The sequence below is a fragment of the Prenolepis imparis genome, unplaced genomic scaffold, assembly GCF_030444845.1.
Source record: "Prenolepis imparis isolate NDT839.2.m4 unplaced genomic scaffold, iyPreImpa1.0 SCAF_379, whole genome shotgun sequence".
Lineage (NCBI taxonomy): Eukaryota > Metazoa > Arthropoda > Insecta > Hymenoptera > Formicidae > Prenolepis > Prenolepis imparis.
Genome location: NW_028141537.1, coordinates 2,722 through 30,570, shown reverse-complemented (window position 1 = coordinate 30,570; position 27,849 = coordinate 2,722). Strand labels below are relative to the sequence as shown.

Sequence of the window (27,849 nt, the reverse complement as noted above, 5' to 3'; positions counted from 1 at the left end):
AAATTGACTTATTGTGCTTATCTTGTGAATGCCTTCATCATAGATGGGATTCGCCTAGCTAGTGAATCATCCGTTCACTTCGAAGTTCTGCCTTTCGTAAGCGAAGATTATATCTAAAATATATTCCAATATCGACAAAGAACTTTTTATTATTTATTGTCAATTTTCAGATTGTTATGTATATAGGATACGTTGTGATTAGTTACGTTTGCGCGTATGTATTGACCTTAATGGTAGAAATACCGTATATTTTATTCATGCGAATTTTTCTTCCATCTCGTGGAAAAGGCTAAGAAAAATATATATGGCGTGTAATTAGAATGTGCTTTTGAAGAACTTATTTCACATAAATCCTTTTGCGTAATTTATGCAATATTTACAGAGAGATTAATGATTTTTATATTAATTTCTGCAGAATAATTAAAATAATAAAACAATGAATATACATAATGTATGAATGAACATAGCTAGATGTGTTAATAATTATTGTTATATATGTTAGTATTAAATACATTATTATGGTACACATTATTATGGTAACACATTATTATGGTACCATCGGAATAGCAGCCTACAAACTTTTTGATATAATATGCGTAATATAATTGCGCGCCGTATGGGAATCGCGGCTTATAAGTTTTAATTTTCAATATTTTAAAACGCGCCAAAAATTATTCTTTCATATATTTTAACATTACATTGTCTTCACATTATGATGGTACCATCAGAATACCAGCCTACAAACTTTTTGATATAATATGCGTAATATAATTGTGCGCCGTATGGGAATCGCGTCTTAAACGTTTTAATTTTCAATATTTTAAAACGCGCCAAGAATTATACTTTCATATATTTTAACAGTACATTGTCTACACATTATTATGGTATCATCAGAATAGCAGCCTACAAACTTTTTGATATAATATGCGTAATATAATTGCGCGCCGTATGGGAATCGCGACTTAGAAATTTTAATTTTCAATATTTTAAAACGCGCCAAAAATTATTCTTTCATATATTTTAACAGTACATTGTCTTCACATTATGATGGTACCATCAGAATACCAGCCTACCAACTTTTTGATATAATATGCTTAATATAATTGTGCGCCGTATGGGAATCGCAGCTTAAAAGTTTTAATTTTCAATATTTTAAAACGCGCCAAAAATTATTCTTTCATATATCTTAACAGTACATTGTCTACACATTATGATGGTACCATCAGAATACCAGCCTACAAACTTTTTGATATAATATGCGTAATAAAATTGTGCGACGTATGGGATTCGTGGCTTAAAAATTTTAATCTCACAACTTTAAAACGCGCCAAAAATTATTCTTTCATATATCTTAACAGTACATTGTCTACACATTATGATGGTACCATCAGCATACCAGCCTACAAACTTTTTGATATAATATGCGTAATATAATTGTGCGCCGTATAGGATTCGCGGCTCAAAAATTTTAATTCTCACTATTTTAAAACGCGCCAAAAATTAATCGTATATATATTTCAATAGTGTAATGTCTACACATTATGATTGTACCATCAGCATACCAGCCTACAAACTTTTTGATTTCATATGCGTAATAAAATTGTGTGCGGTATGAAATTCGCGGCTTAAAAATTTTAATTGTCACTACTTTAAAACGCGCCAAAAATTATTCTTTCATATATCTTAACAGTACATTGTCTACACATTACGATGGTACCATCAGCATACCAGCCTACAAACTTTTTGATATAATATGCGTAATAAAATTGTGCGCCGTACGGGATTCGCGGCTTAAAAATTTTAATTCTCACTACTTTAAAACGCGCCAAAAATTATTCTTTCATATATCTTAACAGTACATTGTCTACACATTATGATGGTACCATCAGCATACCAGCCTACAAACTTTTTGATATAATATGCGTAATAAAATTGTACGCCGTATGGGATTCGCGGCTTATAAATTTTAATTCTCACAACTTTAAAACGCGCCAAAAATTATTCTTTCATATATCTTAACAGTACATTGTCTACACATTATGATGGTACAATTAGCATATCAGCCTACACACTTTTTGATATAACATGTGATATACCATTTGATATAACATTTGATATAACATAAATGACAGAGATATTCCAGTGCACTATGGCCATTGCATGTGGTAAGTCCAAATGTAATTTTTCATCTTTTTTTTTAAATTATTTTTTAGCATATTATAAGAGACAAGATCTTACAGAAAATATTGGATATTATAATAAAGCATCACTTCAATTCAGTCAAAAAAAAAAGAATAAAATATTAATGTATATAACTTTGTAAAAGTTATTAGATGTTTCTGGATATTTAAGAATTTAGAATCTAAAAGTTTGAGCTTTTAAATGTTGTCAAGCTCTTTTTTTGACGATAATTCTTCTCTAGATAAAACTTCTTTCAAATTAACTATGAAAAATTGAAGAGAAACTACAATTTTAAAATTATTCACGCAAAAGAAGAATTGTTAACTTTACTGTAGATAGTTTAAATGATTAAAGTTTAAAAATATATAGCTTGAAAGCTAAGATAGAAAAAGTCCCTTTTCAGCATGCATGATTCTTAAAATTGAAGTTATATGTATAAACACAATAATTACAAAATATTTTCAGATAAAAATTTTACGAAGCATAATATATTATACATCACGAATAAATTATCGAACAATACGCGTTTCAAGCAAAAAATATTAACAAATCCACATAGAAATTTTTTTTATAATTCTTATTTTATTAAAAATGTAAAAATTATTGGCGACTATTCTTGTATATTAATATACAAGAATAGTCGCCAATAATTTTAACATTTTTAATAAAATAAGAATTATAAATGTGCCATGTTCAAAAATATAGAGTGAAAAACTAACTATAGTTATACGCATATAATTTTATATCTTCTGAAACATCTTGTGCGAGATAGCATGTGCAGAAGGATATAAACGTAATATTTTCTTTAAACATCTACTTAAATATGGTAGATTTTACAATAATTTAATTGTATATTTCTCTCCATTCTCTTGTAACGCAGCAGCGACTTCAGTTACTTAATTAGATTATAAAAAATTTAAATATATGAATATGTAGACAGCTTCCTAATTCCATTGTCGTAAAAGTCTGCTGCCTGTCTTGAACCAGCATACTATTTTATATAGAATAAAAAATCGGGACAAGAATTTGAAAGAAACACACTTATATTCTATTCTTGTTATGACTATACTATTCTTGATATTTGATACTTACTGAATATAAACTGCTCTCATTTTTGTATTGTACCTTTGATCGGGACAAATTTTATACGAATTGGATTAGCCGGACGAATCATTTCGTCAGGTTTTATTAATATATCTTTTACATGGTCAATTGGCACCACATAAAAGTTTTGTATTAGAGGAGCTATCATAGCTTTTAACTCCAACATAGCGTATTGCTGACCTATCATTTGAGAGAACTAAATATATCAGAACTTCTTATGTAAGAAAACATAAAAATTAAATAGTTTACCTATACAATTCCGAGACCCTGCGCTGAACGGTATGTAGGAATAAACATGACGATTTTCGGAATTCTCGGGTAAAAATCTGTCTGGATCAAATACATCTGGATTTGGCCAAAAATTAGGATCTCTATGAACTTTAAAAATATGAAGCAATAAAGTTGTTCCAGTAGGTATTAAATATGATTCTGAAAAGGAATATTATAAGATTATACAGATACACAATTTTTATAAATAATTGAAAGCTGCTAAATACGCATTCATTATCTTAACATATAAACAGTCTTCTAAACATATTTATATCTATATTATGTTTGATAACATATTTCAATGCCATGTTCAAAAATATATAGAGTGAAGTAGTAACTATATAGTTATACGTACGTAATTTTATATCTTTTGTGGTAATTCGTAAGATACTATGTGCAGGAGGATATAAACGTAATATTTCCTTTAAACATCTATTTAAATATGGTAGATTTTGTAACAATTTAATTGTATATTTTTCTCCATTCTTTTGAAACTCAGTAGCGACTTCAGTTCTGATACGATCCTATATTAAATGTGCATTTTATTACTGTTCTGAGAAATACTTATGTATACACGTAATACATAAAAATTCTGAATTTCTATATTTATTTTAATTTCTTATATATTTAAATTAATTTTATTGATATTCTTTCTCTCTCTAATATACACACTTTTCAAAATTTTAAAATTAAAGTATTACTTTGAAATGATAAAAAAATGATGAAATTTAAATATGTGTAATTTTGTAAAAAGTAAAATCGTAGAACGATTTTTAGAAGCATTTTACAGCGGAAAATTTCAGCTTTTAAACGCTGTCACTCTCTTTTCTCGACGATGATTCTTCTCTAGATGACATAATTTACAAATCAACTCTGAAAAAATAACTTCAATTTTAAGAATCATGCATGCTGAAAAGGGACTTTTTCTATCTTAGCTTTCAAGCTATATATTTTTAAACTTTAATCATTTAAACTATCTACAGTAAAGTTAAATAAAACAATTCTTCTTTTGCGTGAATAATTTTAAAATTGTAGTTTCTCTTCAATTTTTCATAGTTAATTTGAAAGAAGTTTTACCTAGAGAAGAATTATCGTCAAAAAAAGAGCTTGACAACATTTAAAAGCTCAGACTTTTAGATTCTAAATCCTTAAATATCCAGAAACATCTAATAACTTTTTACAAAGTTATATACATTAATATTTTATTCTTTTTTTTTTGACTGAATCGAAGTGATGCTTTAATTTTATTGAGAAATGTATAAAAAAATATATTGCAGAGCAAAAGTGTAATATTTTTACTGCTCTCATAAAAATCAGCATAATTATGTATATATAAGTATAATCAAATTTGCATATACAACTACACAAGCATAATCAAATTAAAATAATACTTATTTAATATGATTTATTAAATTAATAAAATTAATTGACTTTTTTCTAATTACGACAGTTATTTGTTGCGAAGTACCTGAATGTCCTTGTGTTCAGCCAATAGTAACAATGCATACATTATAGTTATCGCTGTAGTATCATGACCCTGTGCATAATCACATTTACATATACATATATCCAAATAATATATATCTAGAGAACTAAGAAAATTAATTACAAATATATACCGCAAATATGAAGGAATCGACTTCATTTCTGATATCTGAATCAGTTAAACAATCTTCTTGAGAAGCCGCTATTAAATGATCCAATGAAGCAAACCGTTTTTTTCGACCTAAATAAAAGAAAAATAATATACAGTATGTATATGATATTGATAGCATAAAGATATTGTATCAATCTCATAGCATAAATTTTATGTGTTTCTCGATTTAATAACATATTGATCTTATTTAAAACTCTTATACACATAACTTTTATAAAGTTAAATAGATTGATGTAATTTTATATATATGTATATATATGTATATGTATATATACATATACTCCATATAGTGTACGATTATGATGTATGATGAATATATGTGTATGATGTGTTATTTACATATTGCCAAAATAATTTACGCTATTAGAATTGCAGTCGAATTTAAGCTATAATCAAATTATGTTACATATGTATTTACCAATTATTTCTCCATCATTATCTTCAACTTTTGTCTCTCTGTCATTTTCAAAACTTTTCAAGTGTTGATAATTGGTACATTTATGATACAATTTCCTTTCTGCAATAATCTATATAATTACAAAATATTAATCTTCTTTACTATCTGTATTGTATTATCAAATACATCATATATAGTATTAACATTTACGAATTACACCATAGTCTTAATAATATATATGTTTATTATGAAATTTATATATTATAAATAAAAAGAAAAACATATATAAACCTTATGGAAATATTCTGTTAAAATTAAAATCAATTAATTTATTTTATAAAATACAATAGAAATGAATGAATAATTACTGAATTTATTACAATATAAATCAGAATTTTCACGTTAAAGTATAATTAAATACTACATATACATATGAGTTTAGAGAAAAATTAAATATATTTAAGAACTAATATTTAATTTGCGAAATATTATTTTTTTTAAGATTGCAAAGTTTTATTAAGAATTACATTATTTCCAAACATTATTTAATTGAAGTTTATCAAAATTTTGACAACAAAAGCTGTTTTGATGAAATTATAATATTATTAATTAATAAATTTTCTAAAACTGAACTAAAAAGTGTAAAAGATATATGAAAAATTTTGATAAAACTTGCGAAACTTCTACCCATTATTTTGATTTTTAAATGTATTATAATGAAAAGAATTTTGAATTATGTACACTTTAAATCACGTGCAGACTCTTTCATCTTTTAAGATACGACACTTTTGCATTTTTATTATTGATTATATTCAGTTTTTCGTACTGTGTATTATTCATGCCTTTTTGTTCACATTTTTTATTTGTGTACACTAATTACAATTAGTCTTTTTTATCTTTAGTATATGTTACACTATCGTCATAAATTTCACCTATTCTAGCCAATGCAACTACATGAGTTTTTTAGTACAAAGGAAAACTTGTATTTTATTGTTTTAAACTTTAGTATAAAATACATGCATGAATATATATTCAATTTTATTATAGCCGTAATAATTAATCCCATAAAATTTTAAGTTAAGCGTATATTAAAAGTTAATTTAGGTTATAAATATGTTGAAAAAAAATTTATTAATTTTATTATTTACATTTTACATAATTCATTTAATTTTTTGAAATTAAAAGGCAAAAATCTTTTGCATGGTCTTGAAAAATTAACATTTAAAGTGTAATATTCAATGAATGTATTTATTTTTAAATAACATTTTTTTTTAATCCAACAATAATTTACATTGTAGATTAGATATTATAATAAATTATAATGAAAGTCTATTGAATAATCTCTTTCGGGTAAAATCACGAAATTTACTGAATAAATACAATTTTATTAAAATTTGTTGAATAAAATTAATTTTTAATAAATTTTTCTGAATTTTTATTGAAATTTTAATAAAATTACAAAAGGGTCAATTAATTCATGTATCAATATGTGATTCGCTGTATTGTTTTAGTATTATATGATTTTATTATAATTTCTGTAAAATATTTCCATCAGGATATATACTATACATATATATTAAATAATATCATTTTTACATACTTTTTTACTGAATCCATGCAATATTTTCAATACTGTTTTCTGTAGTCTGCCTTTTGAAGATAACGCAAATATCATATCGTTATACAGCCATGGCCTGACTATTCTAAATTATAATTATATAATGTATGTATAATTTTAAAAAAGTTATAAAAAATATTATACTATAGAAAACTAATTTAATATGACATAATAAACTTCTAATAATCTTTATATGACTAATAATATAAAGAGAAAATTTGTAGGATTTAATTTTAAGTATTCCAGAAAAGAATTTTCCACACACATGAAGAATGTATAATTTTTAATTATAGTTTTATAAAAAAATTCGTATTGAGGATACGCCATTAAAATGCATTTCGAGATCTAGCATCGCGAAACAAGCTGTTATACGTTTTAATTGAAAAACAAATCCTACTCTACACGCAATCGCGATCGATATCCGAAAACTATGTTCTATGATAAAATCATTAATGACTTATTTAACTATTACAATTAACAATTAATGTACAACTATATATATATTGTGACAATAGATCTTTTATATTATGCATTTTTCGCGTAATATATTTATTAAATCGAGTAAGAATTGAAGTTACATATGCGAATCTAAATTATATGTATATTATCATTTCGTTGCGATCTTTACGAAATAATTATTACTTTATTGATTGCGCGCGCGCGCGCGTGTGTGTGTGTGTGTTAAGCCGGGTCTACACGCAACGTTTTATTCATCGTTTTGTCTGCGCAGTTCAAGACGTTGCAGACAAGACATTGCGTCTGGACAGGAAAACTGTGCAATTATGTGAACTGCACGGAGACGGAACACGGAGACGAAAGACTATGCCCAAGAGCATAGTTTTCCGTGATTTGCACAGACATGTCGGTGCATGTGGACGCTCCGTTCGTCTTTTCTACACATGATGCTCAGTTTTTTTCAGATAAATTGCAAAAATTGACCAAAGTAAAACTTCCTCCATGATGGATTTTGCAAAACTGAATAGGTAAAACGATGCTGAAAACTGTGCTGTGTGGATACTAAACTGCAACGATTTTTACATCGTTTTACCTGTGCAGTCAAAACTGAATAAAAAAACGTTGCGTGTAGACCCGGCTTTAGAGACAAAAATCTATTTCGTTCAATTCTTTATCGTTTGATTTTTGGTGATCTAAATCTACATAAATAAATATAATTTGAATATGAAAACGAGCAGTAAAATGATCGAATCCCAGAAAGCAGGGGAATTATGTAATTAAAATAAGAATAATTTCCAAAAAATTATGGACAATGGAAGATTTAGGACGCGCAGTAAAACAATCGAATCCTAAAATCGAGTAATAAAAATTCGGACGGGCATAGTGCGTGCTTGTATTGTTCTAGTTCATGTGTAAATAGTTTGATTATTATCAGCCTTAATATAACTTTGACCTAAGTTTAAGTTGTATGTTGAATTGTATAATTACTTACTTCCACATGATTCTATAATTATTAATAATTTATTTCCAAGATATCCTGGATATTTGTAACATTTACTGAATTTGAAGTACTTACCGATAAGCAATAACTTCAGATATCTGATGGACCGCTTTTCGATACTCTTGTTCGAACGTACCGAAGCCTTGCAAAGGAGTACCCATGGCAGTTTCTACAAACATCCATTTGTCAAAGTTATATCAAGCAATATATAACGTACACTCTAAAAAATATGTAAAATTACGTAAATAATAAGTGTAAAATTACATGACAAATAATGAATAAAATGTTATATAATTACATATGAGAGTATTCTGTTTTCATTATTTATTGTATAATTTTACCATTATTATTTATATAATTTTTTATATATTTCTACAATATAGTGAAATATTTCAAAAATACTTCAGATTATAGAAACCAGATGTTATTGATTTTTCATTCATTGCGGCATCGATTTTATAGAAATTTAAATTTTTTAAATCTTATATATAGTTATTTAAATAAAATCTCTATATAATATCAGGACACGCGGAGTCTCACGTCAAGTATATAAGCAAAATAATATAATTCCGTGATAATGACACTGCTACAACATATATTTTACTGAAGTGACCGCTCTTTTAGCACATAATAAATCTTATAGTTTATTATCTTCTTTTGAATAAAGCAATATTTAAAATATTAAATATTTTTACAATTTCTATTTTAAAATGAAGAATTTAGCGAAAATTTCACTTAAGGGGCTGCGCACAATAAAAAGAATAAGAAACAGGAAATAAAGAACAGAAAATAGGGAGCAGTTAAATATACCTATCAAAACTTACCTTTAAAAAAAAGGTAAAAAAAAGGCGCTAAGTAAGAGCTCGCCAGTAGTGAAAAATTACCCATTGCAAACCTATGTAGAATCGTATGAAAAATTATCCATTGCAAATCCATGTAAAATCGTATTGTATAAAAAATTACCCATTGCAAACCCATGTAAAATCGTATGAATAATTATCCGTTGCAAACCCATGTAAAATCATACCTATGTAGAATCGTACTACAAAAATATATAATATAAAAAAAATTGCGCTAAGTGAAAGTAGAAACATGTTCCCGAGAAAAATTAAAGTTGCAAACCCATAGAGTCGTGTATAATTATAGACTTCCCTTCACGCTGGAAGTTGCAAACCCATGTAGAATCGTATAATTATAGACTTCCCTTCACGCTGGAAGTTGCAAACCCATGTAGAATCGTATAATTATAGACCTCCACGCTGGAAGTTGCAAACCCATGTAGAATCATAATAATAAAAAGAAGATAATTCATAACTAAATATAATTTAGTAACGCAGAATAGAGATATTTTACACGTCACGTTAGTACTATTCTTTCGTTCCTCTATTTTGCATTAAAACTTTTACTAAATTATATTTTACATGTTTTATATTGAACTGTTCTTTATTTCCTGTTCCTTATTTTTTATTGTGTGCAGCCCCTTTTTTTTTTTTTTTTTTTGCTGAGGAAATCCTTTATGGATACCGCCGCCTCCCGGGAAAGAGGCGGCGGTTATGTGGGACTTCCTGTTCCCGTTGACCGAACCACGAGTGATTCGGCCAACGGGCCCAAGCTTACCTCACTAAAACCTCAGCGAGTGTCCTTCACGGGCGTTAGGTAGGGGGCGGCGAGGATGCTGGAATCCCATGCCGTCTCGCCGATTGTGTGCAGCCCCTAAGGCCCTGCGCACAATAGGAAAAACATTAGGAATAAATATTAAATATTAGGAATAAGAATTATTTTAGAATAATAAAATCGGAAAAACTTTAATATAAAAATACAAATTCAGGTATAAAGGACTCTTAATAGTTTATTAGCCCTTACTAGTCCTTTATACTCGAATTTGTATTTTTATATCAGAGTTTTTTCGATTTTATTATTTTAAAATAATTGTTATTCGTAATATTTAATATTTGTTCCTAATATATTTTCTCTATTGTGCGCAGGGCCTTATACACCATTGTTATTGTCGATTTAAATGATATTGAATTGTACATTGTGAGTACAATTGCTTACTTTTACTTAAATATACGCAATGAATAATTTATCTCTGAGAAGAAATCTTAGTAATTGTAGTAAAAACAACTATATTTTACGTACGCATCTACATTTGCTAACAAAGAAAATAATTTTTAATATATTTATTGTTTGTAAAAAAATTATTATTTTGATTAGAGAAAATATGATATACTCTCTTGGCTTTTGTTATTTCTTTGATACATATGCAAACTCACCACATATTGCGTTCAGTGTATGTTTGCTGACAAATGATAATAAATCTTGTACTGTTCCGTCAACTATTCCTTCAACTTCTAAATTTTTCAGAGACTGTGTCATACGATTACCTTCCTGAATTAAAATTTCAACAAATTGCTGCAATATATTAAAATGGAATGCAGGTGTTAATATCTTTCGCCGTATACGCCATTTTTCACCTAAAACAAAAACAAAAATTTATGTAATAATACAATAAATTGTGCAATTCTGTGACGAGAATAACATTGCTTCTTAAAACACAGAGAACATTTTAGAACATCTTTTATAAACATCGGAATAAAAATGTATAATTCTTTGTTTTTATATTGCAATAAATAGAAGTAAAATTATTTACTTTATCAAAATAAAAATTAATTTTAATTGTGACAGGATTAATTAATTAAATTAATTCTTTTTAAATAAATTAATTTTTTGATTTATGTTTACTAAGTATTTCTTACTCGATTTGATAAGTATTATCCTGTAAATTTTCTCTTTTTTTAACATCTTGTATCCGCACAAGCATGTACGAGTATATGGGCATATGCATGCAGAAAAGATCATTTTATATGTGACCATTTGAAGGTTATTTGAAAATTATAAATCATTTTGACGCTAATTATAATGCACTACCAAGTCAGAAATATGTAATACCGCATTTAAAAGAAAATACTGATGATTTTAAAGTTATTTTAAAGATGACCTCAAGGAAAAAATTTTATAATATTATATTTGTTCTTTTAAACAGAGTTGAAGTAAAACTTTTTTTGTTTTTAATTATTTTCTTTTATTTTAAAATTTAATACAGATATTTAAGTATTCTATTTTAGGTATTCTATTTTTTATTGTTACATTATGTTACCTTCGCTGGTGAAAAGACCTGATCCTAACCAAGGACGGAAATTATCATATATGAAACTCTTTTCAATGTATTCTTTATTACTTAGTATGATCTGAAATAACAGAAAATATTAGATTTAAAATATTTATACTTACAATTAGTATTTTAAAAGTATTTTATTAAATTTTATATGCAGATAATCGATTAATCGTTTATATTTTTTTATTTAGTCATACTATTTTTCATATTTTTTTTTCATAAAGGCTATTTTTATGAATAAAAAATTGTTTGGAAAAATAAACAAGCTTAATCTTTAGCTTGTGTTAAAAAATAGCTACTAGATTATGTTTTTTTGATTACCTTCACATCATCTGGATGACGAATACATACAATAGGTATAAAGAACATCCATACTTTAAAAATAGGATAATATTTATCAAACCAAATAAACAAAAGCTTCCAGATATTCTCTGAAAAATGTATGAGAGTATTATAAACATACATTACATAAGGAAAGTAAAGAATTATATTTTTCGTTCAGAAAAAGAGTTTTTAAATTGCTGTAATTTGTCGGAAATAATTGTATTAAGACAAATAAAATAGCATTATATAGAGTTCGAAGCTTTAGAATTTTATCATTGAATATAATTACTTTTATTTTATGTATGCAAAGTTATGTAATAAAAAAATTATATTCGACCAAATTTTTGTTGAAAAATTCTTGATGTAATAATTATAAATTATAATTCCAATAATTGAATTTTAACGAAAAGATTTTTCTCCTTTAATTGTTTTTTTTAATGGAAGAACTCAAAACACTAAGTATTTTTCTCTATCTCGAATAAGTTATTAAGATTTATTATAAGAATTCATTATAAAAAAAATTATAAGGATCTTTTTTTAAATTTTTAAGTCGAAAGCTAAACAAATACTATCGGTATTAGCATCACTAAAGCCACGCTATCGAGATTGATCTAATTTATTAATTCTATATGTATAGACATGCGTAACGTGGACAAAAAAATAATTTTTTAATGATTTCTTTATTATTAAAAATGTATTAAATATAATTTTACTTACCTAATTTATCTTGGAATAGCAATACATTGCCAAATATCGGGATGATCGTAGGCCCAGGTATCAAATTGATCAATCGCCCGTTTTTTCCGTAATGCACGTAATAATTATAAGCCAATATAATAAAACCAAGGAATAACAATATCATAATGATCATGGCTTATTGTGACGAGGTAATCAATTTAATTAAATTATATTTTTTCCAACTTTCTTCCTTTTTTAGTTCAAAAGTGTAATTATTTCACAATACTTCTTTTTTGATAAGATTGATCGCCTTGATATTCTAAAATTCTAAATGCATTCGGTAAATAAAATGTTAATTAAAATGTATCAATTATTTTATTGTTAATATAAAATATAATCTTGATTATAATTAAACATTTCACTAGCATTTGTATAATAAATACAATAGAATTTATATTTATAGAAAAATATTATTTAGCCCATATTTTTAATTAAATTTATAAAAAATTTTAATATATGAATATGTAGACGTGTTACATGTTTTACAAATCGCTTCGGTAGATTTCGATCGACACTGCGGTGACGTCGAATATTCCGAGGTCCAGAAAATTGAAAAAGTAATTAGAGAATGAGAATAGAGTTATTCTTAGAACTTGGTTTATTATGGTTTTAAGAAGACAGACAAAACGAGACTAGACAGAGTTCAAAGAATTTTGAAATCTTGATCGATCGAAAGTTGAGCTTTGAGGAGCCTCGTTTGTATATGTTATATGTACGAGGGTTAGTCCAAAAGTAAGTTTTTTTAAATTTTGTTTCTTTCAAGAAACGACAATTAGCAGATATTTCAGGCATCAGAAACTTTTATTTAGGTATGCTGAAAACATTGGTAAAGTTTGGTGCGGAAGCGACTTCGCAGCTGTAAGTACGCAATAGCAGTTGGACACGCTAAAAAAAATCGCTCCATAATTGCAAGGAGCGTACTTACAGCTGCGAAGTCGCTTCCGCACCAAACTTTACCAATGTTTTCAACATACCTAAATAAAAGTTTCTGACGCCCGAGGTATATGGTAATTGTCGTTTCTTGAGAGAAAAAAAATAAGGAAACTAACTTTTGGACTAACCCTCGTAAATTGCATGTGTATGTTTGAATTAATAATCTCGACATTATAAGACTAGTTAAAAGATATAACACGATTGACTGTTGCGTAAAAATCCATTTAAAGAGCAAGTATATATTATGTAATCTGATAATAAGATATCCTGACAATGAGAATAATTAAATATAAATCGGTAATAGATAGGCTATTCGAGCCGTACGCGGATGTCGGTGCGTCGATTCCAACGAAAATTAATTTTTCGTTGGAATTAACTAATTCTGCACTGGGCACACATTTTGCTTGGTACACCGCCAAGACTTTATTAAGGAACAATCTCAATTCAAGAATAATTAAAGTTTTTTATAAATTGCACGAAAACGACTGCGCGAAACTTATTGATTAATTTATTTAGAATTTTGTCCAAACAACGCAGAAAGCAGGTTCTACACGAATTTGCAATTTTTAAAATAATATCAAAATTAAAGAACATAGATATGTGAAATACGATGCTTCCTTCATTCATCTAACAAAATATTCTGGGAAAAGGCAATGTAAAAGAACCAAAAAAGCGAAATTGTGAAATGATTTTTTTTTTCCGATCCTTCTCTTCAATCAGACAAGAAATATTTCTATTATTTCCATTTACTAATGTTATTTTTAAGCTTTCAACAAAAACGTTCAGTCTCTTTATAGAAATTTATAGTATTTTCCCGTCTTTTCACGCATTGCTGCAAAATATTGCACGAGAGAAGTAATGACAATTCTGTCTTTAATTAAATAATCTTTTTTTAAATATTAATTAAATCAAATATATAGAGTTACAATATTTCTATAATATACATGCGTATAATTCCGATCATATCTATTATATATTCTTTAAGCAGCATATTTGCTAGCTTGATGAAAGTGTTCTATTTTTTGAGATTATGCTTGCAAAAGCTGCATAATTAATATTCGAATCTATATTCTAAAATTCAGTATTTTTCCAGCACAGTTACATTTCCTTAACAATAAATTGTGTTATGTTTCGGATGAGCCACGGAAAATGAGTTATTTGAGATCGTTTCCGGATGCAAAATTAGAACTTTTCTGAAACGGCCCTCGTTGTTTGATTTCAATTTTAATGTATTTTTATTTAAAAAATTGTTTAAAACATACACATAGAGATATACTCACAATTTTACTCCTTAATTTACAACGATTACAATATTAAGTAGGTATTCTATCTGCGACTGCGATACTTATTTGTCATGTATTATTTAGACTATATGCGATCGCGTTACCGCTTAAGATTGCGACTCTCGTTAGCGACTAACACACTGTTCTTTTAATAATTTTTCACTTCTGACTGCCTCGAGCGCTTCTGCTGCCTGGGTTTTATTACTAAATTTTGGGTTGAATTCGATATACTGGAGAGGAATTCGCAATGCAAGCGAAAAAAGTTCGAAGGCCAACTTATTTGCTTACACATTCAAAATTTTTCGGTTTGTGTGCGGTAAATATCCTATTGAATATATTAATTATGTTAACTTTTGGTTATAGTTTTTTGAGCCATAACAATTGGCTTGATAAAATATTTTTATTTTTAATCTCAATTTTAAAATTATTAATATAGTTATTCCATACTTTTTACCTATTGTAAAGCAAGTTTGAATTCGATAAGATGTTGTTCTTTTTATCTGAACTTTTTATGTTATGTTATATTGTTACCATAAAGAGAACACCTTCGGCGTTTTATTTAACTGTTCGATTGATTGATTCTCCGATTGGTTATCGATTAATTTGCGTTTTAACTGACTATTCGCATTAGCATATGCCAATTACTAAACTCGACTGACTCGCCTTTTCGATGAATCTTTTATATATACTGTTTCAGTTTTTTATATACGAGGGTTGTCTGAAAAGTTTCCGACCTCAACATGAAGATGGCAGCATTCGTAAACAAAAGTTGGGGAATGTGTTTGCGCATGCTTTGAAAGGTCACCAAAATTTCAGCCATTTTGAACGCGCAGTTGTTGTTTGACAATCATTTGAGTGAGTCGATGTGAGTGTTTTTGTGAAAATGGAAAAAATCGAGTATCGAGCTGTCATTAAATATTTGTTTTTGAAAGGCAATACGCCTACGCAAATCAAAGACGAGTTGGACGCTGTGTACGGGGACTCTGCACCATCATTTACCACCGTGCAATTTTGGGCTGCTGAATTTAAACGTGGCCGTACCAGCTTGGGTGACGATGAACGTTCGGGACGTCCAAAAATTGCAACCACTGACGATAATATCGCTCAAGTTCACCAAATGGTGTTAGACAACCGTCGAATTAAAGTTAGAGAGATAGCAGAGGCTATGAACATGTCCAAAGAACGTGTTTGTCACATTGAATCAAGATTTAGGCATGAGAAAGCTGTCCGCGCGTTGGGTGCCGCGTTTGCTCACTTTGGACCAAAAACGTGTTCGAATGAACATTTCCAACGCTCTGTTGGCGCAGTTTAGGCGCAATAAATCAGAGTTTTGGCGCCGATTAATTACTGTAGATGAAACTTGGATACACCATTATACTCCAGAAACAAAAACACAGTCAAAACAATGGACTGCGAAGGGGGAATCGGCTCCAAAAAAAGCAAAGGTTGTTCCTTCGGCTGGGAAAGTGATGGCAACTGTTTTCTGGGATAGTCATGGAGTTATCTTAATCGATTATCTTCAAAAAGGAAAAACCATTACAGGAGCATACTACGCATCAGTACTTGACAAGCTGAAGGCAGAAATTGCGGAAAAACGGCCACATTTGCAGAAAAAAAAAATTTTGTTTCACCAAGACAATGCACCGTCTCACACCTCAGCGGTTGCCATGGCGAAAATCCACGAATTACGGTTTGAACTGCTTGACCACCCTCCTTACTCACCAGATCTAGCCCCAAGCGACTTTTTTTTGTTCCCTAAGCTAAAAGTTGCGCTCGGAGGACAGAGATTTTCGTCGAATGAGGAGGCCATCACTTTCGTAAACAACAATTTTGCAGAGAAAGACGCCGAGTACTATTTGGACGGGTTGAAGAGATGGGAGCATCGCTGGGAGAAGTGTATAGACTTACAAGGAGACTATGTAGAAAAATAAAAATTAATTTGAAGAAAAAATGTCTTGTATCTTTGTTAGGTCGGAAACTTTTCAGACAACCCTCGTACTATTTATAATTTATAATTATTGATATATACTAGAAATGACTCATATTGTGATCAGATCATGTAGGCAAAGTTCAACTTGAAGCAAACAAATTCAAAGTCAAAAATGCTTTCTCGCCTCTGACGTCACAATCCAACATAGCCGCGGCGAGGACCCATACAGCACTTTGCTGTATTTGCACATCATGCGATTGATTAATCGATGAATTAAAATAGTCACCCCATTATATGATGTATGCGTGCGTCAATGTTAAGTGTGATAGGTGTGTATAATGACTTCCATGAAATCAAACGTGTCTTGTTTTTCAACATATGTAGATCAATTAGTGTTAAATACCTGATACCCGACCGTCTATAATTTTTCTTAATTATCAAGAGACACGGTAGTGTCTCGCGCCAAGTCTACTGAGCGTAGCTTTGCGTAGCGACTGCGAGGCATGCCGTGTTATTATACGCGAGTCGGACAGTTGAGAGTATCATATATTTCTGATACACAATAACGGCTGAAGCGATCGAGTTCTTACTACGCTCAATCGATAGATTGAGTTTAAATTATATAATAAAAGTGTCTTTACTTTTTCTCTATGTGCTTTGTAAAACGGAGATATTATAATGTAAAGTTTGATTTTCTAAAAAATTGACTCAAGTTTTGGTCGTCATCATCGACCTTCTCAATGCGCATGTACCAGAAAATGTCCAGTTCGAGCATTCATTGCAAGACAGCGTTGATGTCGCTCCATGAATGTCATTTATTTAGGTTATCAGTTTTGACATATTTTGATATTTTGACACATAGGTTCAGTTTTGATGTAAAGTAAAAGTATATTTGTGTCATTTTACGAGAACTCTTTGTAAAACGTTCTAAATAAAGTAGGAGATTGAAGTATTTGTATATAAAGATACAAGTGTATGTAAAAACTTTCGAGGAAAGATTGTGAGTGATTTAAAACCGGAGTGCTCTATTTCCTGCTGGTATCCAACATTCAAGAAAGATGCCTTGGAGGCTACGATTCTCGACATTCCTGACGATGTATTAAAATACTTGGAGCACGACGCGTTTGTGTTGCCTATCGAGGCGGTGAAATCGTTAGCAGAGAATTCCGAATGGACTGACGGTTCACCGATGACCGGTGAGGATGAGGTTCATTATCCTTTCTCAATATATTGAAAAATTCATGCAATGAATTATAATTATAACTAGAGACAACTACCTAATTTATAAAAGTCTCTTTAATCATTACAGGAAACGTACTATCAACCAGCATTTCTTGAATTCAGTAAAAAAATACAAGATGTATTAGACGAATATGATACAATATTCATTAAAACATGTATTATAACGGCAATCTCTCCGTTTTTCTTGTAACTTTTATATTTTGTTTAATTTGGTCTTTAAATAAGATTCTGAGAAGGAAAATCGTCGCTCATGTTCCATTTATTTTTAATTAATTTTTTTTAATTTCTCGATGTCAGTAAGTAAAAAAATGATAATTTATGATATCTCTCTCTCTCTCTCTCTCTCTCTCTCTCTCTCTCTCTCTCTCTCTCTCTCTCTCTCTCTCTCTCTCTCTCTCTCTCTCTCTCTCTCTCTTTTAAAGCAGAGAATATTTGTTAAGTTGTCGTAGAAAAGTATTTATACAATTTTATGTTATTGACAACATAAATAAAAATATTCTCTGCTTTAACCAAGAACACAAACTGATAATTATAAAATATTCTCTGCTTTAATCAAAATCACAAACTGTTTTCTGTAGGAATAGTAATTTTATTATATTTAAAAGAATATATTAAATTTTAATAATTTTTAATGGATTAAAATTTAATATATTCTTTTAAATATAATAAAATTACTATTCCCACAGAAAACAATTTGTGATTTTCAACGTCGGTCGCGGCGACCACCGTACAAGAGTAAAGTGGTATTAAAAAATTAGGTACCGGAAAGTTATTGGCATGAAAATATTCCTTAATTAATATTATTTGAAGATATCTAAACGTCGAATTAGGTGCTCATTTCGTTTGGCAGAATTTTCGAACTTTAACGTCCCTCGCGGCGACCTCCGTACAAGAGTAAAGTGGCATTAAAAAATTAGGTACCGGAAAGTTATTGGCGTGAAAATATTCCTTATTTAATATTATTCAAAGATATCCAAACGTTGAATTAAGTGCTCGTTCTGTTTGGCAGAATTTTCGAACTTTAACGTCGGTCGCGGCGACCGCCGTATAAGAGTAAAGTGGCATTAAAAAATTAGGTACCGGAAAGTTATTGGCGTGAAAATATTCCTTAATTAATATTATTTGAAGATATCTAAACGCCGAATTAGGTGCTCGTTTTGTTTGGCAGAATTTTCGAACTTTAACGTCACTCGCGGCGACCTTCGTACAAGAGTAAAGTGGCATTAAAAAATTAGGTACCGAAAAGTTATTGGCGTGAAAATATTCCTTAATTAATATTATTTGAAGACATCTAAACGCCGAATTAGGTGCTCGGTCCGTTTAACAGAATTTCTTTAATTTTGGTTGCGGCGACCGCCGTACAAGAGTAAAATGGTAGAAAAGAATTTATTTTTGGAAATTTCTTAACGGATTCTGAGAGCACTTAATTAGCACATAATTATTATGTACTAGTCTTTTTTTTAATTATTTTATTTATATATTTTTTTATATGGGGGGGGCCAGCTTAATGTTAAGTCATCCCCCCCCCCCCAAATATAAATTTAATTTTCTGCCAAACGGTTAGAGCACCTAATTTCGGCAAATAATTAGCACATAATTAGCACTTAATTTTAATTAAGATAAAAATTAATTTTGCGTTGGTGGGGGGGGGAGCTAACTTAATAGGGGTAGGAAATTCCCTGATGGTATGAATATGATATTAACAAAACGAGAATTATAGAGAATTTCAAAATTAACGTTAGCATATTGTTTAATTTAGCAGTGCCTAGTTTTTTTAATTAAAATTTTTTTATTTTTTTTTATTTCTATTAATTTTAATAATTTTTTAATTTTTATACTATTCTATACATGGGTTTGCAACTTAAATTTTCCACTGGTACAAAAATTTCTACTTTCACTTGGCGCGCAATTTTTTTTTATATCATTACTTTTGTAGTACGATTCTACATGGGTTTGCAATGGATAATTTTTCATATGATTCTACATGGGTTTGCAATAGGTAATTTTTTATACTACAATTCTACATGGGTTTGCAATGAGTAATTTTTCATACGATTCTACGCATGGGTTTGCAATGGGTAATTTTTCACTACTGGCGTGCCCATACTAGGCGCCTTTTTTTACCTTTTTTTTTAAGGTAAGTTTTTATAGGGATATCATTCATTTTTGTATATGATTTAGATTTACTAGAGTTGCTCAAATAATGCCATTTTTTCAGAAACTATTTATTAAACAGGTTTGAAATGTTTTTAAACATACATGGATATTTCTTCTTTTTAAATATATATTATTTTTTAATATAATCTCAATCAACTTCTATAACCTTATACCAGCACGATACAAGTATATGTATGCCTTTACTGTATCAACTCTTGTTTTTTCTACGAAACCATGTCATCACAGCTTCAATCATCCCCTCATCATCTTCCCAATCTTGTTTCGCAGAGATCTTTAAATTATATGTTTAATACAGTTTAGCGATAGCTTCCAATATTTAACTTTTTGAACCACTTAATTAAATGCACTTCGCGAAATACGGTTTGGAAGATGAAGAGGGCGTGATTCAAATGTGAAAACATGGGTTACGTGGAAAGGACAAAAGTTGATACAGTAAAGGCAAGTAAATACATATAATGTATCGTACTGGCATAAAGCAATAGAAGTTGATTGAGATTACCATGTATATTGTGTATAAATTGTTGAATAAATATTCTAAAAAAATAATGTAGGGCATTACTTTTTGAGCAACTCTAGTACTATTTCAAAAGATTACAATGTCCTCATTCTGTATCTGTAATGTAAAACATATTTAAATCATTAGAATACGGACATATATGCAAAATATACTGTTTCTTTATTTTATATTAACAATTATATACTTATGAAAGAAATAGTAGCATAGGATGGCAGCGTAACAAGAAAGTAGTTATTATTTTGAAAGAAATAAAGAACATCACATATAAGTAGTATTGCATATCACATGTATGTAGTATACATTGCAAAATGTAGATCCTTCTATTTCTTTCTTGAATACATATTTATATAATGATATTTGCAACTACTTTCTTGTTACGTTACCATTTTACTATTTCTTTCATAATAATAACTACTTTCATGCTACGCTACCATCCTACTATTTCTTTCATAAGTATATAATGCGCCTTTACCCGTCTCGGGAACGCCGATCGCGAAGGGGGGGGGCGTGCAATATCAACAGTTCAACATTAATTATTAGTTATTCGTTAACGGTATAAATTTCGGTATCCGGAGCGTCCGTTAAATAGGCGAACCTTCGGTAACCGGGTGCTCGGTAATATACTGCAATTCGGTAACCAGGTATGTTCGTGAAATAATTTTGGGCGCGATTTCTCGCGCCACGGTAACGAGAATATCTTAGAGTAGCGGAATAGCGGTCCGGCTGCGCCTAGCCCAGTATATGGCAGAGGGGCGCGATTCTTGAGTAACACAATAGATAGATTCTGGAGAGGAGGGGGAAAAGCATTCGATATACACTTTTCAATAATTAACAAGCAAGTATATTTAACATATATTACATTATAAGGACATTTACAATTAACAAGATAATAATAACAGAGTTACAACAAGATTAATATACGATCGGAACAAAGCTCGTTATATGAAATACACGCGATATACCAACTTACTCGGATCGAACACGGTTACGGTAGCGAACAATCGGTGCGAGCCGATAAACACGGCATACAAAAACTCAGGAATTCGGTCGCGGCATTCCTCACGTGCGCGAGACTCCGGTCTTCACAATCGAGATATCGAAAGGTCGGAATATCAGAGAACGGTACTTACGGTATGTTTGCGAAGCCTTAAATGGCTCACGGAAAAATTATAGAACGCTAATATATAATGCGGTATTCACGGAATCTTCACGACATTTAACCAACGGTAATTTCGCGCTATAGGTACGACTCTCGCAGAGTCAAAGGCATTATCGATACGGTAACTCCACTCGCCGAGAGCGACCACGCACAAATCCCGATGATCGTTAACGCGACCTTATAATTCCAATAAAAGAGATGACCCGATACGATATGATAAGATATAATTTTACGGACCTCAATTTATGACGACTGTCGATGGCAACTTCCCCGAGAGGGGCACTTTCGCGCAATCCGGTATAGCTAGTATCGCGGTAACAATTATCTGGAGCGATTATGCTCTGAAGAACGGAAACGGTAATTCGATATTAAGCCGCCGATTTTACTCGGCAGAACTTAACCCACGACACGGTAATACACGACACTAGCTCAACCGGGAACAATTACTACTCACGAACTACCCGAGTGGCGGCTTACAGTATCTCGCAGTGATGATCGGCTGTCGTCCCGAAGTTGCTGCTCACTCTAACTCTCGCCGGACAGAAGTGACTCTTCGAGAGAGAGTCCTTAGGTCTCTCGAGTTTCGCGCCGATTTCCCGCGCATCCTGTCGATTTTTGGTCGCCGTGGGGCGGCCTGGATCCGCCCGTCGTTCCCCCAGCGCCCTCGGCGTTATATCGATGATTTTCGGGGACTCGTCTCCCGCTCTTTCCGGTATCGTGGCGGTATCTCTCCATAATTCGTGATTTCCGGGGTTTGAATTGGCAGGCTGGCCGGGCCGTCATCCAATCCTTTCCGCGGGTGTTTATGGGCTGACACGGGGCCCACCACTCATTCTGCAGCATGAGGGATCTCTCGGTGTCCTTTAGGGTGTCCAGCAGATCTCTAAAACAATTTATATTTTAGACGGTATATCGGGATGGCGGTAGCAACGGGAGCTCGATACATGACCTTCGGTGCGGTATCCTTTCTACGGTAGCTTCGTCCTCTGATCTCCGGCGTCTTGCTTCACATTTTGCTGAGGGGTCCTCCACTCAGGTAGTCGTTTCGCGATTATTTCAAATCACGTTCGCTCAATACGGTAACGCAGGAAATAGAATACAAACAAAATAAAATAAAATATAATTTTATCGCGTTAAGGTCGCTCCCTCTCAGAGTGTGAGGGGCAACCCCAGGACGGCTCTCCCCCCTCATCGGTCGAGCTTTCACCCTTGTGACGGCGCTCAAAAGGCGCGTCACGTCACAATAATTATTGATATAAAATAACCCAGCAAGCACAGAATGTAAACGCTATATAACGTCGGAGTAACACGCAATATAACAAATGTTATATTTTATATACAATAATGTAATATAATTTTTTTATAGTTACAATATAACTGTGTTTTATAATAGTTATATTATTTAGTAATTTTCTAGTTATCTTAAAATAACTGCGACGTAACATAAATATTACATCACATACATCGCAGAACATTTAAATTACATTACAGCAATGTTATAATCTTACAAGTTGCAATGTAATATTGTAGAGACATTTTAAGAACATATAACTGTAATATATTATGAAAAATGTTACAGCAATATTCCAAAAATATAAAAAAATAACGATATTTAGTAGTCATTAGTTCTTTATCATTTACCGCTATGCGACGCGCGATGATTTATCTATCTCGTATTTAAGTTTCAGTCATGAGAATTATATAAAGCTTACAAAAAATGACTATTAAGATTAAAAAGATGCAATAATTATTTTCTGATATATCCCAACAGAGAATTCAGATATTGAACTGATCGAAAACTTAGAAAGTGGAGAAATAAGTCCGAATGAGAGGAAATCGCTCATTATATTATAATATTTAGGCTATAAAGTCTGCTATTTTTATAAATAAAATTTTTAATTTTAATAAATTAAATGATTGAATTAAAGTAAAAAACAATCGTTACGGCTCTGCTAAAATTTAATAACTAATTAGAGTCTCAAAATGAGTTGAGATGAGAGCCCGGGCGCAGTTAATAAGGCGCACATTTATTTAAATGAGTAAACTGTAATATAAAGATAGTTTACATAGATAATGATACATAGCGATGATAGCGTACGTTTCGGCTCTTTCTTTGAGCCTTCTTCAGCGCATACAATTAAAAGATTAACTGTCTATTAGACGAAATTTAGTTTGTGATGTTCAAGACGTGAAAGACTGCTATCTTCCATATTATAGTGTATGAGTATTACATACAGATCTAATTGAAACAACTAGAATTAATGTCGCTAATACTCTCCAAAAATTCTTACGGGAAAATAAACATGTCAATTATTTAGACAGATATATCCTCAATGCGGCGTCTTTGTCTAAAAGATATTTATATGAAAATAAAGATATTCTTGTCACTAGAGCAGATAAAGGTCAGACTATGGTCATTATGGACAAAAAAGACTATTATGAAAAGATGGAATTAATATTGAATGATGTATCGACGTATAAAAAGTTAAAGAAAGACCCGATAAAACGAATAACGAACAAAATAAACTCACTAGTTAAATCTTGGCGCAATAATGGCTTGATTGATGATAGGACTTACAAACATTTAAATTGTACCAATGGCAATATGCCACGTAGTTACGGTCTCCCGAAGGTTCACAAAACTGGTATGCCATTGAGAATTATAGTATCATCACTTGGTAGTCCGTTATACAATGTTTCTGGTTATCTTCACAAAATATTACATAACTCAATCAAAAAACCAAAATCATATGTCAAAGATGGTTGGTCTTTTGTCAAAAATATTAAGAATACTTCTATGAATGATAATGATATAATGATATCGTTAGATGTTAGTGCGTTATTTACAAACGTTCCCAAAGAATTAGTGTTAAATGCTATTAAAAAACGGTGGAACGATATTACTAAGAACACAGATTTCAGTTTAACTCAGTTCCTATACGCAATAGAATTAGTCTTAGATTCAACCAGTTTTATTTTCAATGGTCAGTTTTTTGAACAAATTTTCGGCACACCAATGGGTTCCCCCCTATCACCTATCCTCGCTGATATGGTAATGGATGATCTTGAGACACAATGTTTAGAGTCGTTAAGTTTCACGGTACCTATATATTATAGATATGTAGACGATATATTCGCCATTATACCGCGTAAAAAATTGAGTGAGATATTAGTGACTTTCAATAATTACCACCAACGCCTAAAGTTCACGTATGAAATTGAGGTTGATTCGTCCATTAATTTTCTAAATACAACGATCACTCGCGTGGATAATATACTTATTACTAATTGGTACAGGAAACCTACTTCGTCTGGAAGATATATTAACTTTTTCTCTAACCATCCTCTAAAATATAAGATCAATACTATTTATAATCTTGTAGATCATGCAATTTTATTATCACATGATAGATTCCACCGTAGTAATATTGATTTAGTGTACGATATTTTACTTAACAATTGTTTCCCTAAACACATTATTAAACGACACATACAAAAAAGAATTCATTTTTTAAAAAATCGCAATCACAATAACGATATAGATTTGAACCAAGGGAAATTCGATAGGACGTCCTTTTTGTCACTCCCATATGTTAAAGATACGAGTCAAGATTTATGTCGAGTTTTACGTGGAGTTGGTTTGAACGTCGTTTATAAAATTAATAAAAAATTAAATATGTTAATAAAACGCGGCAAAGACAATTTACATAAAGATGACCGAACGAATGTGGTATACAAATTAGACTGTAAAGATTGTAATGCATCATATATTGGACAAACTAAAAGACATTTAAGGACTCGTACGAATAAACATTTTAAAAATATTAAATTACATGAAACAAATCACTCTGTTATAAGTAAACACAAAATAAAATATGGACATGAATTTGATTGGACTAAACTCAATATATTACATAATGAGAAACATGTGCGTAAAAGAGAAATTGCTGAAATGTTCTACATCAAAAAATTTAAGAATACAATTAATCTTCAAAAGGACACTGAGAGCTTAAATAATATTTATGATAAAATAATAAAGGTCGTGTAATAAGTTTTCTAATATTGTTAGTTATTGACAAGGTTTCTTACTGACTTAACGTTCTCGCCTTTAATATTGACAACATTTGTGAGCGAATCTTTTGAACATGCTTATCTATTATTCACATTTATAACGTATGTACTCTTTTTCTATGCAGATTACTATCTTTAAGCCGTTTAGATTTATAAGTTTAATTTTCAATTGTATTATTTTAGTGTACTTGAAAAGGACCACAACCATATGGTCGAAACGTCGTAACTTTTAATAAAGTAAAAAATTTGTGCTAGTTTGGTCGATTATTTCAATATTGATCCTCTTCCATATTATATTCAGCTAATCTCGACGTTATTTCTTCACTGGGTAGATAAGCCAAGGAAGTCGATAATGAGAAATATATTCATTTCGTAAAATCTGTAGGTGAAAATTCACTTTTTTATGGAAGGAAGCTTATTGTAAATGTTAAATTTTTTTTTTATGTTTTATATAGCAAAAAAGAACGGATCAAAATAACTTACAAATTTGTAGATCTTATTATTGTACAGGATCGAAAATTGTAACGAAAGTGTGGAGTTGTCTAAAGTGTAGCAGAACGATCGCATTAACATACTAAATGTTTAATATTCTTAGAGACCAAGTTTTTTTCTGTTACTGATATCACTCATCGTGAGGAGAGTGGTTAAATTAAATCTAGGATAAACATGACAAATCGGTACGTTATGTAAAAGTCAAAGGAGTCAGCTAACGAATAATAGTCAAATAAAAGTTAAGTGTATAAACAATAAATAAACGTTTTGATTAAAAACTGAAAGTCACGAGAAAAAGAATATTACTATGTTGATAATATTATTATGTTATGTCCCCCTCGAAACCCTACAACTTTTGTAGGAAACATTTTTTGATTTAACGCAGTGTTTCTGAGATATTTGAGTGGGTCCTTTAAAATGGGACACCTGGTATATATTGTATATATGTATATATATATATATGTATATACTATATATATATATATACATAATCACATGCTTGCAATCAAGAGACACGGTAGTGTCTCGCGCCTACTTTGGGCGAAGCCGACTCTCAGAAGCGAGGCACCGTGTATCTTTACGCGAATCGGACAATTCGAGATAGTCATAGATTCGGATGCTCAATAACGGCTGAAGCGATCGAGTTTTTACTAGGTTTAATCGATAGATTGAGGTCGAATTATATAATGAAAGTGTCTTTATTTTTGCTCTACGTGCTTTGTAAGCGGAAATATAATAATGCAAAGTCTAAATATGAAAAATTTCATTTAAGAAACGTCATCATCGTTCACGCATACATAGTGGTATTTATCATGCTACACGCATTATTAATCACACGTATACAACACATGCATACACGTATATCACACGTAAACAACACATGCAATAGATGCATGTAGTGGTAATCTTGTACTGTTCTCACGTTTCACAACAGACGGCGTTAGTGGCGCTTCGCGATATTAGCAGCGTGCGGGGTTATGTATTAGATCTTTTGACATATGATAGGTTAAGTGTGCGGTTATCCAGGATCATAATTGATTGACAGAAGAAGAAGAAGAGATTTATAACAATCAAGTAATTATTTCATATTTTTTATAACAATATTAACAATTATATTCTTATTC

General features: G+C 30.5%; 2 protein-coding genes and 1 long non-coding RNA gene across 7 annotated transcripts; 2 read left to right on the top strand and 1 right to left on the bottom strand.

Moving 5' to 3' along the window:
* Positions 1 to 321, top strand: LOC145948414 (uncharacterized). Its single transcript, XR_014427352.1, has 2 exons — positions 1 to 96; positions 171 to 321. It is a non-coding gene; the product is annotated as an uncharacterized LOC145948414 (long non-coding RNA).
* LOC145948413 (cytochrome P450 4C1-like) lies at positions 16 to 27,849 on the bottom strand. Of its 5 annotated transcripts, none has more exons than XM_083058107.1 (15): positions 22,640 to 27,849; positions 21,046 to 21,099; positions 12,900 to 13,187; positions 12,180 to 12,289; positions 11,841 to 11,931; positions 10,957 to 11,157; positions 8,759 to 8,852; positions 7,210 to 7,312; positions 5,631 to 5,739; positions 5,175 to 5,281; positions 5,024 to 5,092; positions 3,911 to 4,079; positions 3,535 to 3,714; positions 3,274 to 3,465; positions 16 to 113 (listed from the first exon to the last, which is right to left on the bottom strand). In XM_083058107.1, the coding sequence occupies exons 3-14, from the start codon at positions 13,051 to 13,053 to the stop codon at positions 3,290 to 3,292; spliced, it is 1,563 nt and encodes a 520-aa protein (XP_082914233.1). In that variant the 5' UTR covers positions 13,054 to 13,187; positions 21,046 to 21,099; positions 22,640 to 27,849; the 3' UTR covers positions 16 to 113; positions 3,274 to 3,289. The 5 variants fall into 5 exon arrangements, with proteins under 5 accessions (XP_082914233.1, XP_082914230.1, XP_082914232.1 ...); XM_083058104.1 differs by lacking the exon at positions 16 to 113 and adding an exon at positions 2,848 to 3,172; XM_083058106.1 differs by lacking the exon at positions 16 to 113 and adding an exon at positions 2,848 to 3,172 and having other exon boundaries at positions 21,082 to 21,099.
* Positions 22,408 to 26,175, top strand: LOC145948415 (uncharacterized). The gene is made up of 3 exons (XM_083058109.1): positions 22,408 to 22,573; positions 24,481 to 25,453; positions 26,160 to 26,175. The coding sequence occupies exons 1-3, from the start codon at positions 22,408 to 22,410 to the stop codon at positions 26,173 to 26,175; spliced, it is 1,155 nt and encodes a 384-aa protein (XP_082914235.1).